This window comes from Amblyomma mixtum, chromosome 2 (genome assembly GCF_055824585.1).
Source record: "Amblyomma mixtum isolate Tamu chromosome 2, ASM5582458v1, whole genome shotgun sequence".
Lineage (NCBI taxonomy): Eukaryota > Metazoa > Arthropoda > Arachnida > Ixodida > Ixodidae > Amblyomma > Amblyomma mixtum.
In genome coordinates this window covers 318,256,759-318,274,025 of record NC_143013.1, presented here as the reverse complement: position 1 = coordinate 318,274,025, position 17,267 = coordinate 318,256,759, and the positions used below count along the sequence as shown (strand labels likewise).

At 48.0% G+C, this 17,267-nt stretch overlaps 1 protein-coding gene across 3 annotated transcripts in view; it reads left to right on the top strand.

The window, feature by feature from the left end:
- Positions 1–7,296: 7,296 nt before the first annotated feature.
- LOC149365124 (Na(+)/citrate cotransporter-like) overlaps positions 7,297–17,267 on the top strand; it is a 28,773-nt gene continuing 18,802 nt past the window's right edge. The window contains exons 1-4 of one of the 3 annotated variants that reach the window (XM_089575204.1): positions 7,297–7,748; positions 11,998–12,116; positions 14,845–14,994; positions 16,241–16,356. In XM_089575204.1, the coding sequence (XP_089431330.1) occupies positions 7,688–7,748; positions 11,998–12,116; positions 14,845–14,994; positions 16,241–16,356 (446 nt within the window). In that variant the 5' untranslated portion in view covers positions 7,297–7,687. Of the gene's footprint in view, positions 7,749–8,871; positions 11,214–11,997; positions 12,117–14,844; positions 14,995–15,963; positions 16,051–16,240; positions 16,357–17,267 lie in introns of those variants that run through there. The other 2 variants (XM_089575205.1, XM_089575206.1) reach the window with 2 other exon arrangements.

Sequence of the window (17,267 nt, the reverse complement as noted above, 5' to 3'; positions counted from 1 at the left end):
TCTATCCACAGTGCCGGTCATTGGCGAGTGGGTTAATTGCATGTGCCAGCGTTCGAAACCTGGATGCCATTATTCGAAAGCTGGAAACCATTATTCGAAAGCTGGATGCCAATATTCGAAAGCTGGAAACCATTATTCGAAAGCTGGCTACCAATGTTTGAAAGTTGGCTACCAATGTTTGAAAGTTGGATGCCAGTATGAGACCTTTGCTGGTCCATGCTGCAGAACGAACATCGGGACTGCGTTGGCCGCTTGATCGGCCGAGCGTTGGCCCAAAACTGGCATGAAAGTAAGGCCAATGTGTGTAGTGGTAGCGCTCGGCCCAAATGCCAGTGTAGGATCGATGTTCGTGCCAAGTTTTGCCAACACTTGCGCGACGTTCGGCCAATGTTGTTGTGCTGCCTGGGGACCCGACCGACCCAAGACCCTGCTTACACGTCAGAACACCGGCCTCCTGCCCCTGCCGTTCGGTGCGTCCAAGGACCTCGGCCGTCAGCTCCTGGCCCCCTACGGCCCGGATGCTTCGTGGACCGGGACTCATCCGCCTATCATCTCATCCACCGTGGCGGCCAGCACTTCACTATCTTGCCACTTCTTTTTGCCCTGGAAGCCCATCACCGTATCGCGCATCCATTCGTCGATGTCTTCTGTTTACGATCGGGACGATCGCTCTGTGGCCACGGGTAATGTTACGAAGACGACGAAGCTGGCAGTGGCGTGGGACGGAGCGCTCGCGCTAGGCCAGAGGCCATTAAATCATCTCTTGTCCATCGTTCATCACGTCTCATTCTTTGGCTGGCCGCCACGTAACAATGTAAGCCTCAGAAATTATTCACTAAGTTTGGAGCAGGCATTAACGCGCGCGTAATGTTTGTGCTGTAGCAAGAGTAGAAACAACACTATACCCTGGACACAAAACAACACACGTTAAAATGTTTTTGCGCATGAATTTAATGACACACGGCTGGGAAACTTTGGTGGAATGGTCAAAACGGTGATGAAAAATGCACAGTAAAAGTTCCATTCGAATATGTGATTTTCAAATAAACCTCAGAGTAGCCCTTGAACGTAGCGATTCCATTCAAGTTTCGTTCTCTACTTATTTTTTCGTCCCTCCTTACGAGCTCAGAGGATTGTCGCCGCCGCAGCTGCTACCGGCCTTCAGATGAGGCGGATGACAAAAATGGAAAACAGTGGCAGAAAACAACCGTTACTTAATACTGGCTCTCGGAGCGCCTAAAACAGTCGTCTTCCCTGCTCGTCCTTTTGCCACGCCGGCATTCGTCAGCCCCCCGTTTGACAGCGGAGGCTGCTAGCGAAATTGCGTACAGAAATTCCCAGCGGTGGCAAGAAAAACAGGGTGACGTCATCAAGCGGCCGTATGACGCACAGAGCAAGTTGAGCACCGCTACTTCAGATAATCCAATACATGTCGTTCGTCTATATAAATGGCTGTGGCTCAGCTAGGCTGAGCCGAGTTATACAGAGCGAAAAGCAACCGAACCAGTGGCCGATATCGACGTGGAGACGTTGGCAGCAAATTGGTAAATTGGTTTTTGAGGAAAGGAAATGGCGCAGTATCTGTCTCACATATATGGGCGGACACCTGAACTGCGCCGTAAGGGAAGGGAGGAAAGTAGGAGTGAAAGAAGGAAGAGAGAAAGAGGTGCCGTAGTGGAGGTCTCCGTAATAATTTGCGTTTCGTTGGCAGCATCCGCCGCCCTTTTCCGCTTGAGATACTCTGCCATGCTGCCGCCTCAGCTGTGGCTGCGGCACACGCGAGCTCTCCTTTTCAATCCTCCGACGTGTTATCAGACATGCGACACAGCTGACGAAGCGAGCGGAGGCGAGCGCAACGACGAGGCAAGCGGTGTGACGTCATACCAAACGGCGGCGGCGTCTCCGCGGCGAGGCATGCGATGTGACGTCATGCCAGATGGCGCGGCGAGCGCGCGGCGTCCGCCAGCTGCGGCTGTTGCCAGGAAACGGCTCAAGGTCGGTCTCTGTGCCTCCTCGGAGCACCGCCACAGCGAAATCGCAAGTTCGTGGCCAATGTAGCTTTCGCTACAATACTCACCGACCTCCATGTGGCGCCAGTATCCCCGGCTACATTCGTAACAAACTGTGACGCTACCCTTTGCCCTAAAGCGTTCCGGCTGGTGTCATACCATTTCTCGCTGCATATGTATACCTTACACGTGCTAGTATGTTGGAGGTTTCACCCTGTATATCTTACACGTACTAGTATGTTGGAGGCTACACAGGGATTGGAACCGATGACATGTGCACCTTCAATTGCATGCCTTCCTAGACTCTTTATCCTTTCCCTTAAGACGCGGCTGAGGTGTCCACAGAGATGTGAGACAGTTGCTGGGCCGTTTCCTTTCCTCAAAAACCAATTTTCATATTAAAATTGCGATCCAGCAGTTTGTAGTACCCGCCGCGGTGGCTCAATGGTAAGGCGCTCGCCTACCGAGCCGGAGTATCCGGGTTCGAACCCGACCGCATCGGCCGCGTTTCGATGGAGGCGAACCGCAAGATGCGCCGGTGTGCTCTGCGATGTCAGGGCACGTTAAGGATCCCCGGGTGGTCGAAAGTATTCCGGAGACCTCCACTACGGCACCTCTTTCTCTCTTTCTTTTTTCACTCCTACCTCCCTCCCTTCCCTTACGGCGCGGTTCAGGTGTCCACCGAGATAAGTGAGACAGATACTGCGCCATTTCCTTTCCTCAAAACCAAATTTACATTTACATTTCGGTTTGGTTTGTGGTTTGGTTTATGGGGTTTAACGTCCCAAAGCGACTAAGGCTATGAGAGACGCCGTAGTGGAGGGCTCCGGAAATTTCGACCACCTGACGCCCACAACATGTGGCTTCGACAGAGCGCAGAATGTCATCCTCATAACCGCAGGCAGGTGACACAGAGAAGCCCTACGGGTCCGCCTAACGAATGATTGCCCCTCTAACTAGGCATTTCGTTACGGCGCTGCGCAAGGCACGGCGAACTCCATCGCTGGTTGCCTAATGCGGTGCAGCATCCTACGCTGCACTCATTTCCTTCTTGGGCGAACAGGAACCTCATCCGTGCCGTCGAGCAATTCTTATTAATAGAGTTTGGCAATACGTGGTGTGACATACCTTGCAGCTGGGTGTTTACGTCACTTCCGGCTTGTGAGGTAAATTGCTGCAAGCATAATTTCGACATCGCACAGTTCACGGGCCTCAAGAATTTCTCCTCCAAAGGAAGGAAGGAAAAACTTTATTTTACTCTAGTCCTTTTTCCTGCGGTTTGGGAGCATCTTCAGAGACGTTTTCTCCTTGATTTTACCCCCAGGAGTCTTCTCTGTCGAAGTCGTCCGCCTCTAATCAGTGGTCGGTTGCCCTCAGTCCAGGGCTCCGCTGGCCACTGCCGCCCGTTGAGCTCGCTGTACCAGACCTTCTTGGTCTTCACAGCGGTCGCTGGACAGCAGAGTCTCCCACTGCTCCGCACTCGGGTTTTGTATTTTTGGGACCACGTCTATCTTTTGGCAGGCCCATGTGATGTGATAGAGAGTAGGTTTTCCGTCGCACCAGGGACATTTGTCCGCGTATATGGTAGGGTGCATTTTGTTTAGTATATGTAGGTTTGGGAAAGAGCCTGTTTGTAATTGTCTCCAAGTGACAGCTTCCTCTCTGCTGAGAGATTTGTGCGGTGGGGGATACCGCAATCTTCTGCCTCTGTAGTTTTGTAGTATGGCCGAGTAATCCCTGGGTGCTGGCGCGAGTTCCGCGGGCTCATCGGATGCTCGGAAAGTAATGTATCCTCGAGCTATCCTGTCGGCCTCTTGGTTCCCTGCCACCCCCGTGTGCCCCGGTACCCACACAATTTTGTGTGGGATCTTGTCGCTTTGTTCTTCCTGGTTTTTAATTCTGTCGCTCGCTGCGAGGAGTATACGGAGCGCGTGACGACCTATCCTGCCATTCATGTAATTTCGGCAGGCTGTTTGAGAGTCGGTGAGTATTGTTAGCGACCGCCCGGTTCTATAGCCCTCCGCAACCGCTAGAGCAACGCTACTTCCTCGGACTCTGCAGCTGTGCAGCCTCGGAGAGACGCGCTGGTCATTTCGCGTAAAGACGAATCGACCACCGCCGCCACAGCGATTTTGGTGTCTCCTCCTCTCCAAGACGCGTCTGCATACACGGTCGTGGCTTGAGGAGCGTATGTTCTTTCGATGAAGTCGGCCCTCGCTTCTCTTCTGCCTCGATGGAGGTTGGGATCCATGTTTTTTGGTATTGGCGCTACCTTGAGGGTCTTGCGAAGCTCGTCGGGGATCGTTGCCGTCCTCGTCATTTCTCGCATCTGCTCGCGGTATCCGAGCCTCTGCAGGAGCGCTCTTCCAGTCGTTGTCTGCAACAGCCTGAGTTTTTGCGACTCAAGCTGCGCCTCTCGTAGCTCCTCAAAGGTGTTATGTAATCCCAGGGCCATGAGTTTTTCGGTTGACGTGTTGCGCGGAAGTCGGAGCGCTGTCTTATACGCTTTGCGTAGCAGGGCATCCGCTTGTTGTATTTCGTTTTTGTTGAGGCACTGGTAGGGTAGGCTGTACGTGATTCTACTGACTACAAGGCTTCTGACTAGTTTGAGTGTGTCCTCTTCACGCATGCCATGTCGCCTGTTGGTGATGCGGGTGATCATGCGTGAGACTTGTAGTGTTGTTGCTTTGAGCAGGGTAAAAGTGTGAGTACTGCGCTGGTTGGATTGAACCCACATGCCTAAAATTCTTATTGTTGTCTTTTCGGGTATGGGTGTCCCGTCAAGGTAGACGTTGAGTTTTAGGTCCTCGTTGGTTGGGACGGTCCGGTTTTGCTTGCCTCTCCAGACTCTCAGCAGTTCCGATTTCTCGGTCGAGCATGCGAGTCCTCTTTCTGCGAGGTATTGCTCTACACAAGAGGCCGCTTGCTGTAGCCTTTCTTCCTTCTCTCCGAGACAACCCGTGTTTGTCCAGACTGTTATATCGTCAGCATACATTGCATGCCTGATGCCTTCGATGTTCTCTAGTTTTCGAGCTAGGCCTATCATAGCTATGTTGAAAAGTAAGGGGGAGATAACTGACCCTTGGGGTGTTCCCTTATTTGGAGTGCGAATTTTGTCCGATCGAAGGTCTCCTATGCCGATGGTGGCAGTTCTGTCGGACAGGAAGGCTTTGACGAAGCCGTGGATTCTGCGCCCGCAATCCAGCTTGTCTAGGCCCGTAAGGATCGCTTCGTGGCTGACGTTATCGAATGCCCCTTTGATGTCCAGGGCCATTATGACATTTTCTCCCGTCCGAGGTACGTTTCGCAGGACATCTTCTTGTATTTGGAGGAGAACGTCCTGCGTCGAGAGCTTCGCTCTGAAGCCGAACATGGTATGTGGTACACAGTCGTTGTCTTCCATGTAATTTTGCAGTCTTAAAGTTACCACCCGTTCGTAAAGTTTGCCAAGGCACGACGTGAGTGATATGGGCCTGAGGTTTTCAATTTGTAGCTTTTTACCAGGTTTAGGTATCATTATTACTTCGGCGTGTTTCCAATCTTCGGGAACCGTCTCCTCCAAAGAAATTCTAGCCGGTTTATCGTACAGTCTTCCAGGTGGTGTCATAACGTGTGTGTATAGGTGGGTGTCAGTGCACCCAGGGAGAGAAAGACTTTCGCATTCCCACGACGGCCCACGAGTTCGCCCGAGGCTTTTCTTTCCGGGCGGACCAGAGCGAGGTGGTCTTTACAGACAGGGATCGCATGGTGACCTACAGAGATATTACACAACACTATCGTTTGCAACGAGCTAGACTTCCTCCAGCGGATAGATCCTTGTCCAGATACCAAGCCATCAACTGGCGCCGGTTATAAACTTACACCTTTCCAAACCCGGCCCTCTGGAGTCTTATGTACCCAGGGCAATTTTCAGAAAAATGCGCAAACTGCGAACTTAGGGCCACCTTCGACCACATACTATGGGAATGTCCTCATGCTACCCGGGAGGGACGAGGTATAAACACAAAATATCAATGGGAGACCTTACTACTGAGCTCCGACCCGGCGACTCAGTTACAACTCGTCCGACTGGCCGAAGCCGCCGCCGAGAGTCAAGACCTTTCGGCCGTCGTCTAGGCGGGTAGCCCTCTGGCTACCCTCTTTCTGTTGGACATTAAAAGTTTTCCTATCCTAGACTATCCCACGCGTAAGTAGTCTTCTCTGCCGATTTTTTTTTACTTGTCAACGGCAGCGGGCAGCTATGAGGCTTGGGGATTTATAATGTGCACCGGAAACTTAGCATATGGGCGCTTTCGCTTTCTACCTCCAAGGAAATTCATGCTTTGTGGCCGGGTTGAACCTGTGGACTCGTGGTCAGTAGCTGTACATCATAACCAATGAGCCACCACAGCGACTTGCAACGCAGTACAGGTGGCCAGGAACGCTGTCTGCAATTAACTTAACGGCAGCAGTCATATGACGATGGTGCAGCGTGGTCGCTGATGCCTCTACGGTAAGTGCTGTGTCACGACAATTTACATGGTTGGTTTATGGGTGTTAAACGTCACAAAGCGACTCATACTATGAGGGACGCCGTAGTGAAGGGCTCCTGAAATTTCGACCACCTGGGGTTCTTTAACGGGCACTGACATCGCACAGTACACGGGCACCTAGAATTTCGCCTCCATCAAAATTCGACCGCCGTGGTCGGGATCGAACCCGCGTCTTTCGGGTCAGCAGCCGAACGATATAATCACTGAGCGACTGCGGCGGCCTCTATCTAGATTTGACATCTGTGCAGTCATGTGCTTACACACGTAAATGCGGCAACGGGAGTATGTACGTTGTTTATTTCATATCAGCCAGTGTCGTGCCGTTCCGGCCCTGTAGTATGTGCCACTTTTGTATTGACTCTCATATGCTGCTATTGCCCCGCATTTTTGCGTAAGTATTGAAGAACGTTGACAGAATAATGACGTCGTTCTGCCGTGTCATGAAATGAGGGTTCACGGGCACCCGTTAGCATTAATAATGACACATGGACCTGCTGCCCTTGTGCTACCAGTGATGGAACATGAGTACCGACGTCAGGGCTCTCCAATCCGCTGTACGATCGAACCGTTTCCCGTGGGCTGCGTCGACGAACGGTTGGCAGGACGGAGTTCCCGGCGGCTTCTAGGTCTTAACGAGTCCGAAGGGGCCACTTCCCTTGGGCACTCGTGGTCATGTGCTTCACTTGCAGCGCCGTTATCTTTCGCAACTCGCGAGCTCACTCCGCCTCTTTTTGGCCTATCGTGTCGGGGCTCCTACCGTCGGGTATTGCCACATGCGCTGGGGCGCGTTCGTGTAACAGCACCCCAGGGATTATTGCAGTCCTAGGTGACGCACGCCTCGCCCTCCCCGCGGCGACACGTTTTCTTGTGTCACTTTTGCCTCCCTCGGAGATTGTGCAGCGCTTGCCAGGCCGGCAGTCACGAACAAAGAAAGCAAATTCAAAAGTGAGCTAAAAGATAAGATTCGGAAGGATCCGGCGCGATCCGGAGCATCGTCTCACACATCAGGGCAAGGTATAGTGGAGAGGCGCCAACAGAAAGCTACGTCGCGGTCGAGGTACGCGGACGACAATTTTCATTAGCTCGTGGTTAATGACCCTTATAGTTCGTTGAACCGCGCGGTCCTGAGCGAGCATCACAGTAACAATGAAAAAAGAAAATTCCTCCGGCCAGCTGTCTCCGGCACCATCGGAAGTGTCCTGGAAAGGTAAGAAGTTATAAGCATATCAAGGTTTGGTTTTTGTTATGCAATTTTCGTTAATATGTTTGGTAGAATTGTCGAAACGTAGCTTGTTGGGCATAGTGCATGGAACCGGGTAGAGAAACCAGCATCTAAACCCCGATCTATCTAAGCCCTGGTCTGCCAGATTGTTTGATCAAGTAAAAAAAAATCAGTTGGTTCTCCAGCGTCATTCGTGTGAGTTCCTTCGCTTGAGTACGCGTCCTGCTCTGCGTGTTTCTCTACGCGGTATATTTGGTAGATTAGTATTATGGATACATGCCAAATTTCTGCCGTGCTTCCTTAAATATGAGCAGAAATCTGAAGATGCGCGTTGTGTGTCAAAACTAGACTCATCAGCTATATTCACAGGTTTCGTTCATCACGATTACGTTTATACTACACTCGCATTTTTTTTCTAGGTCGTATTGTTTTCGTACTAGTCGTTCTGTCAGGGAGGCGATAAAATCTCAGTCATGGAGTTTTCTCCAGACTCTGCAGGTTTGCTTAAACCTGTTGTACACGTTGCTGAATTAGAATTACTGCTTGTTCATCTTGAAGCTTATGAACTTAGCTGTGTTCATCGTTATTTGAGCAACAGTCCCATCGGAAGTCATCTTTCACTTTTTGAGTTTGTGTCTAGTGCACTTTAGTGTTTCTTTTCCTGCGCTTACTGCAATTTCTCCCCTTAGCGCACTTCGTGCAGCTACGAATCGCGGTTTTCAGATGAGTGAAGAGTTTCAAGCTTCGCGTAGTCAAGCCTAAAAGGAGCAAAGGCACCAGCATATAAGCCCCGATCTATAAGCGACCCTTTCCCGAAGGTTTCGCAGCATGTTCATTCTGAACTCTACCCGAGATCGGATTTTGTAGATATAAGCTCACGGAATGCTAATACTGCCATTAGATGAGAGGATCCCAGAGATGGCAAATAAACTCCGATTGTCTTCACATGGCAAGCGAAAATCATCCAAAGCGGCAGTGAACTTGACAGGTTTTGGGATTTGAAATTTATTTCAGAAACCATAACCCACCATAACCCAAGAATAACCCACCGGTTATTCTTGCTGCACCTTTCTGATTCATCGAGCCAATCTTCAACATCCGTCTTGTCTTCGTCGTTAAAAATAGGCGGATGGCGGATTTTGGTCAAGACCATGGTGGCAGCTGGAGTTTCCGTAGCGGAAGATGCGTCCTGGGATACCATGCTTACTGAGGCAGTCGGTGGGGTGAGCTCGGGGAGATGGCGTCCACTGCGCAAATCCAGGTTTCTGGCGCGGAAATACGAGGAGCTGTGGCCAGGGGGATCGAAAAGCGCCTCCACCAAGGTGTTACGGGGTAGTTCCGCTTGGGATTGCAGAGCGCGGACACGGAAGACAGGGCTTTCAAACAACAGGCGTTTTCTGCAGGCACCAGCCGACGCTGCTCGACCGTCGTCGTTGTTGTTGTTGTTGTCCTCTAAATAATGGCGTCGTCTTCTCCAAAAACTCACGAGCTTCTTCTTCTTCCTTCCTTATGCGCATATCAGTGCGTGCACAGCCTAATGTAACAATATATATGAACGACATTTCAAATTATTCAAAAGTCATCATTCGCGACCGAGCAGCACCTCTTCTTTTTTTTTGCTTTTGGTAACGAATTGTGGTGCGCTGAGGCACATGTATGCAGCAGCTAACAGTTTAATGTTGCGTTCTGTCCAGTGAGTGGAAAGGCATGCTGTGAAAATAGAGTTTTTATGGAGACTAGTCTAAGAGTCCCTTGCCGTGCTGGCAGGCAGTTAAATATATCTGAGTGCAAAATTAACGGCGAAAATGAAAAACTGAAATTCTATATTTTTTCTGTTTGACACCTCGCACAATAGCTAGCTTTATAAAACAGTCCGGAGCTTCTTTCTTTTTTTTTCAAATTAGAGAAGTAGTGTCGGCGCCGCTGTTGAACGCTGAATGAATAAGTTAATGAATAATTCCAAACCTCGGTCATGGGAACTAAGGGAGCCGACCATGCATGAAGCTCGCGAGAGTATTCTCATAGTGTTTGATGTTCTGTCATTAGACAGAACACAAGTAGTTCCGGGACGCCGACACAGGCTACTAAATGTTGTAGAACAGTGCGTAACCCCAAAACCATTACAATGATGCAACAATTCAAGGCTTCATTTGTATGTGGGTAGCGATATCGCTAGTCTGAGCTAAGGGAACGGCGAAATATCAACCACTGCTCAAACAAAGCCTTGCTCCACACATTTTCCTGCCAGAGGAGAGCTTGCTTTATCTTCATATTTACTTTTCTCCGCAGAATAAGCTACCGCGCTTTACTGCCGTCCATAAAAACCCTATTATTGCGCCGACTTGCACAGAAATGATAACACGAGGTTGTCTTCCTTCTTACGTTGCTCCGGTAACCTGAAATTTTCCATCACCTTGGCCTCAGACCGTGCGTGTAAGACCGACGCACGTGTTCAAGTCAAGCTACGACGAAGGCAGTTAGAACGGGCTTCACTCAGTGTCGTGGAAACTGAGAGCACTCTGCGTACGTACGTTTATCGCATCCATCCCGGCACTGGTCGCAAGTCATAGTCCTACAACGTACGAATATGTGTCGCTTGATGACTTAGGACGCTCATCTGGTGAACATGAAACAAATCTAACTCGGTCTTGGTCCCCACTTAATTGGCTGCCGCGAGCCATGAACTCGATGAGAGGACAGATAGGGCTCTTTAAGGAAAAAAAAAAAACGTACCAGCGAAGGTGTAAAAAACAAGTTACAGGCCACTCTGCTTTAAGTGATGTATTGAAATCAAGTAGCGAATGCTGGATTCCAGCAGCATCCCGACTGCGACAGTTCGTGTCCTTTCTATGACCACGATCTTTATCAGGTGCTATATCCATTTCGTGATAAGCACTAATGTTTTTCAATTATGTTCGCTTTTTAGACATGAAATGACCTCAGAGCCGATGAAAACAGAGAAAAAGAAGGCACCCTATTTACCATCTGCTGTGCTGTCTGCGCTGGAACCATCAGGAACAGAAGTGGCTCTTATAATGTGCTCCTTCATTACCCTCGTAAACAGCGATCACGCACATTTTCAGGCGAAAGCCTTTAATGCCTCATCGTTGTAAGCAGGAGCTGTCGACAGAAATGTCACGCTTTTCAGTTGGTCGAAACGGTCGTGACGTCACAGTGCCCGAATTTCAAACGGGGCCAATTGTACTTTGGCTACTAACCATGCAACCAATTAAAGGGAGCGTATAGTGATGCTCCAAGAAAGTTTGACTGAGTTTAGTTAATTGCTTACTCAACCAATTAGTCGAATTAACCTTTCTAGTCAAACCACATAAATAAATAAAACCGATTAAGAAATTGGCCGAGCTTGGGAATCGAACCCCGGTCTCCGGAGTGCGAGTCGAGCACGCTACCACTGCGCCATGCCAGCTCGATGGTTTGGAATGAACAAAGGTGAGTCTAGTGAATACGGTGTCTTCGTTGACTCCCATCTTCCTCCCTTCCCGTTACGGCGAGGTTTAGGTGTCCATCGAGATATGAGAGACAGATACATTTCATTTCCTCAAAAACCAATTTACCAACTAGTAAAGCGAATTTGTACGCGTTTCAGATTGGTCCAAATTGTCGTGACGTCACCGCGCGCTAATTTTGACGGGTGTCTACTGAAACATGTGAGACAGGTACTGCGCAACTTCCTTTCCTCAAATACAATTTTCGACTAGTGTCTACTGAGATACGTGAGACAGTTAATGCGTAATTTCCTTTCCTCAAATACAATTTTCATTTTCTTCATTACGGCCCCTCTTTCTTCTTTCACTCACACTTCCTTCCTTCCTGTACGGTGCGGCTCAGGTGTCCACCGAGATGACAGAGAATTACAGTCCCATTTCCTTTCCTCAAAAAGCGTTGCGTTCAAATGGCAACGCATCGCGCCGAACTGGTGGCGGCGTTCCTTGGACTCCGTGGCAGCGCTACAACACGCTGTCGCGTTCCACTCCTAAAGGCGAAGCTTAAGCGTCATTAATTGGCAGTTAATTAATGGACCAACAAAATGTGCAGTGAACAATCGCGTAGCAGAATGCAGCACTCAGGCTTTCGCCTTTCGCCACTTTAGCCGCTAAAGTTCCTCGTAATTTTTAGCTATGACTAAATTGTAATACTTTACGACCTTGGCACTGAGTCTTCTATGAACATTATTTGCTTTACTAAGTGAAGAATACGCATTTATTCGTTTCAGAGAAGCTCTGCGCCAAAATGTCTCTAAGCACCAGAGTACTAGGAAAATCCTGGCGACTGCTGTACATCATCGGTGTGCCTTTGTTGCTGCTCCCAGTGGCAATGTATGTCCAGGGGAAGGTATGTTTGCGTTTTCTGTTTGGTGTTTCGCGCAATAAGCAACCGCAAATCGTAATTTGCTTCTGTAACCTTTCTTCAAGAAGAAAAAAAAAGTCTACAAAATCAGTTGTCTAAGGTTGTGTCGCTGCTGCCAGTAATAATCTATTTTCTGTCCCCAGGTAAGTCGGACCTGTAGTCCCCGATGGTCGAAGCCATACATTATTAAGGCGAAAGCCTTTTATGGCTCATTCTTGCGGCCAAGGTCGCGTCCGGTGTAGCGCCATCTTCCATGAATAACGCGGCAACTAATCAGGATAGGAGAAAGGAGAAAACGAATGGCAGCCTCAGATAAATGGGACAAAATGTAACCCTGACGTCAAGTTTGATTACTTTGCAGTAATTAGTTAATTAATTATAGCCAATTGTAGCGAAAAAAACAAGGAAAACAACGAAATGCGTCGATAATGCGTCGTAGGCAAATTAGAGAAAATTCAGAATAGGGCTGTTAGATTTGTTCTTGGTAATTATAATCGGCAAATTAGTATGACGGAAAGCAAACGAAAACTTAACTGGCAAGAGTTGAAGGACCGTAGAAGGTACATCAGACTGAAATTTTTTCATGATATTTATTATTCGAAAACTGGCATAAACCGCGAAAAATATATCCAGGCACCTCATTATATCTCAAAGCGACTGGACCACTGCTTGAAGGTCAGGGAATTTTCTTGCAAGGGTGACGTCTTGCGTTTTTCTTTTTTTTTGTTAGAACTGTTCGGGACTGGAACAGTTTGCCATCGAGCATTGTATGTATCACATCTAATGATGCATTTTTCCAAGCACTGCAATAATTGTTTGATACCTATAATGAAGTCTGTGCCCCCCTGCTGTAATGTCCTGCGGGGCGATGCAGGTAAAAAATAAATAAATAAATAAATAAATAAATAAATAAATAAATAAATAAATAAATAAATAAATAAATAAATAAATAAATAAAAATATAGCGCCGACGTCGATATAGCGACGGAAACGGTATGACATCGCATCCACCGTAAGTCGTCAGAGCATAGTGAGAATTATCACAGAATGGGCGAAAAAACGCCGGATCTGTGTCGAATTACATTTAAAAATATATAATTAAGCGTAATTAGTACTTAAGATCACCGAAAGAGCTATAATTTGGGTAAAAATTGCTCAAAAACAAGGAAAAGTGGATGATGACGTCACATCAGACGAAAGGACGTCGAAGCAGTGTGATCCGCCGTCAAGCAACAACTGCAGACGCGCTGCGCATGCGCAACATGACGTCACCGCTTCCTCTCGCCACGCTCTTCTCCTCTGTCGTAAAACGAATTCAAGCGCGGCAAATTCAGATCAGTGCAATGAGTCGCAAATGGTAGAAGACAAGCACGAGCCAAAGCCTTACATAATAAATACGGACAGTGCGCTGGAACACTTCATGTAGATGTGGCAGAATACAAACATACCAATGCCTTTGCAATTGTGGCTGTGAACGAGAATGGTGACCACGTCGTCTCGGCAACAATCAAAACGAAATCCTCTGAAACGGCAGAAGAGGCGGCTATAGCCCTCGCTCTAGGACACACCCAAGAGAGCATCATCCTCAGCGATTCCAAAATGGGTATCAATAATTTCGCAAAACGGCGAATTACAAACACCTCCCTTAGAATCCTTAACGCAACCAAATTCTCATCAAATTATTCCGAATTGATATTGGTCCCAGCCCATTCGGGGAATCCGGGGATCGAGGCGCCCCAGAATAAAGCCCGAGTTTTCGTCGACCGGGCAGTGGATGAGTCTGGCTCCCTGAATTTCAAGAAGGACTCCATGGTCACATATCATGATCTCACAATTCATTTTAAACTAGAGAGGAGAATTTTCCCCTCTCCAGACAAAAGCCGGACTAAAGAACAAGAGGTTACGTGGCGTCGTCTACAGACGAGATCGATACGCACCCCAATACTCCTCGCGCACATTTATCCATATCTTTACAACCGAAACTGTAAACACTCTGGCCAACGAGCCACCTACGATCACATCCTGTGGGACTGCAAAATAGAGCCACCTCCGGATGGTCTAGTCACCGCTCCTTCTCTCGAGCGGTGGGAGACCGTGCTGGCTAGCTCTAACCCCAGACCGCAAGTTTTGGCGGTGGAGTGGGCTGACAAAGTCGTCGAGGGCTGCGAACTCTCGACCACTTAACGCGACCTCTTTCCAAGCTTTTTCCGGCGAATAAAATGTTTTACAATCACTCAATGGCTTTCGCCTTCACACACTTAAGAGATATAGTAGTGCCTTCAACAAATTTTCTTCCTTGAAGGAGGTGCGGCATGCGTGCTCATCAAGAAAGCAGATGAGGTTGATTCCCAGTCGTGCTAACAGGTGGTAATAATCCTCTGAGGCCCAGATTTTGAGCAGCTTTTGTAAAAAAATGTTATGCAAAAAACGTTTCCACTCTAACAGGCTCCTGTGGCGATGTTGCGGGGCCGAGGTAGCAGGAAGAAACAAGCAACCTTTTTCTTGTCTCGAGGGTTTTGTAGATAGAAACAGCGTTGCGGAGGTCCCAGGGCACGTTCCGTACTTTATTCGCGTCTGTAGCTAAGTGGGCCGGATATTCCGTAAGAAAGGCCGTACATTGTCTGATGTAAAGATTACACTGGATGCGGCAGCCGGACTGTTCTGAGAACACTTTTCCAGCGTTGTTCCTCATCTGCGGTATTCGGAAACGCAGGCTGGCTGGTGCGCCTACATCCTCCTCTGGATGGCCTTCTACTGGTCGGCAGAGGCCATTCCGCTGGCGGCCACGGCCCTCATGCCCGTCTTCCTGTTCCCCCTGTTCGGCATCCTCAACTCGCAGAAAGTTGCCGCTTTCTACCTCAACGTGAGTCTCGTCTTTACTGCCAATGCTGTCCACGTATGTGAGTGTGTACTTTTTTTTTTTGTCACCGCCCGCACAAACCACTGAGGGTGTTTGCCTGGCTTCATCACCGTCGGCACTGCACGTCGAATTTTGAAGCACTACAGAAAAAAAAAGTCTTTTGATACGTAGCAATTTTTTCCAGCCCCGTATGTACTGTATCAAATCTGTCGCTGCAAATTTACTCAATGACGTTCCATTCGGGGATGTTTCCTTTTTTTCAGGCACTTTGAAGGGTAAAAATTTGGCGAAAAGGGAATTGTTAGAGTCCCAGGGAATTTTAATAATCGAAATTGTCTCACTTGTGCAGATATTGTCGGGAAAAAGGGCCTAAAATAAAATATTTAGGGTCTAATTGAGAGAATTTTTGTTTACGGTATGAAACATGACTGAATTTTCCAAACTTGCACTGTGTCATATTCTCTGTCGCTTTCGACTACGCTTCCCTACCGTAGTTTCCGCTTTGTATTTGTAAGAAATAGCCGCTAAAAACCACGGATGATTTGTTAAATCACGTGTCCTGTCCATAGACCACTTCTCTTTCTTAGTTTCTATTGGGATATTATCAAATTATCATCTGTACTGAAAAGATGAAATAAAACAATTTGTTATTATTATTATTCAATGATGTCGGTCCTTTTGCATGTTTCTATCATGCCATGTTTGCCCGGAAATGTGACTTTCGCCACATGCCGTGGCGAAAGTCACATTTCGGGATGAAATCTGCAGCAACAGAACCGGCAGAAAAGGCAGCCGCTTTCCTTTAAGAAAAACGTATCGTCAGCCGCTGGACAACTTATTACGAAATTATGTGTTTTTGCTCATATGAAAGAGTTTAATGATTGGTGACTTCCCTGTTTTTGCCTCTGGCTTTGTTGTGAAAAGCAAACAAAGGTTCGGAAATAAAAGCGATCTAACAGCCGTTTCTAACAGGTGCCTGTATAGTATCACCAACGAAGCAGCTTGCTTGTTAGCAAGAGTGGGACTCTAGCGCATGCTTCCCTGCAGCACCCACCAAAGGTGATCTGTTCACACACTTTCATGCCCGCGCCCTTCCGTCTCTTGTGGGCTGTCTTCGCTGCTGTGCTTTCTCTTTTACAATACCCTTTTGTTTCTTTTGTTCCGGGCACAGTTGAGAGCATGCAATGAGACAACTGGATAGCAGCATAATGAAATTGCACTTCGGTGAAAATGGGTCGCATTTTCGCAGGAGATCGGCATGGTCATGCTGTGTTCCCTCATCATGGCCGGAGCCGTAGAGACGAGCAATCTTCATAAAAGGATAGCGTTGAAATCACTGCTCGCAATAGGAACAAGCAACCTGAGGTAAATGCAACAGCTGCCTTCTTTGCTTTACACTCACATCAGACGTTTCATGCCGGTCACTGCTCTTATTGTAGCTAACTTCGCCTTTATCGCAATTTTTACGTAGCTGGATTTTCAGATTCGATTCCACACGTTGCCCCAGGGAACACTGCAAGGGGTAATGACCGCTATAGATATATATATAAAAAAAAAACATTTTACAGGCGAAAATATAGAACTGGACTGAGACTGATACCAGTTTTTGGTAACTGCAGTAACACAATGCGTTCTTACCCTGGCTGGCAGAAGTAGTAAGCTAGTACTTCTCTTGTACAAGTATAGCGTATTGTTCACTATGAACACGCTCTTATTACGAAATCCGCACGCGCTTATCGATCTGTGACAAAGAAATAAAATATTACGCCATGAAGAAGAATATGCACCCACACACGCAGACGTTCCAGTATCACCATGGTGGAAAAAGGACGGACGCAATTTTCGTAGAATGACTAGATCGCTGGAGGATGTTGCATCCACTGTGTGAGAGGAACGCACTGTCTATATGTTCTAGTACGAGAACACAACCACAAACAGTTTGTTCAGTGAAAGAAAAAATTCTATTTGAAGGATCAGATTCTTTCACTAACATTTCAGTAAAACAATATTCTATTAGCGCTGTTGGCTGCAGTACACTCCAAACGGGGATGATCCTATATGAGAACAAAATGGGAGTAAGATGTCCTCTAGCGCACTCTGATTTAAGAGCAAGGTCATCACTACTGTCATCATCACCATAAGCCCGACTACGCCCACTGCAGCGCAAAGGCCTTTCCTATGTCTCTCCAAATAACCCTGTCCTTTGCCAACTGGAGCCATTGTATCCCGGCAAATTTCTTAATCTCATCCGCCCATCTAACTTTCTGCCGCCCCCT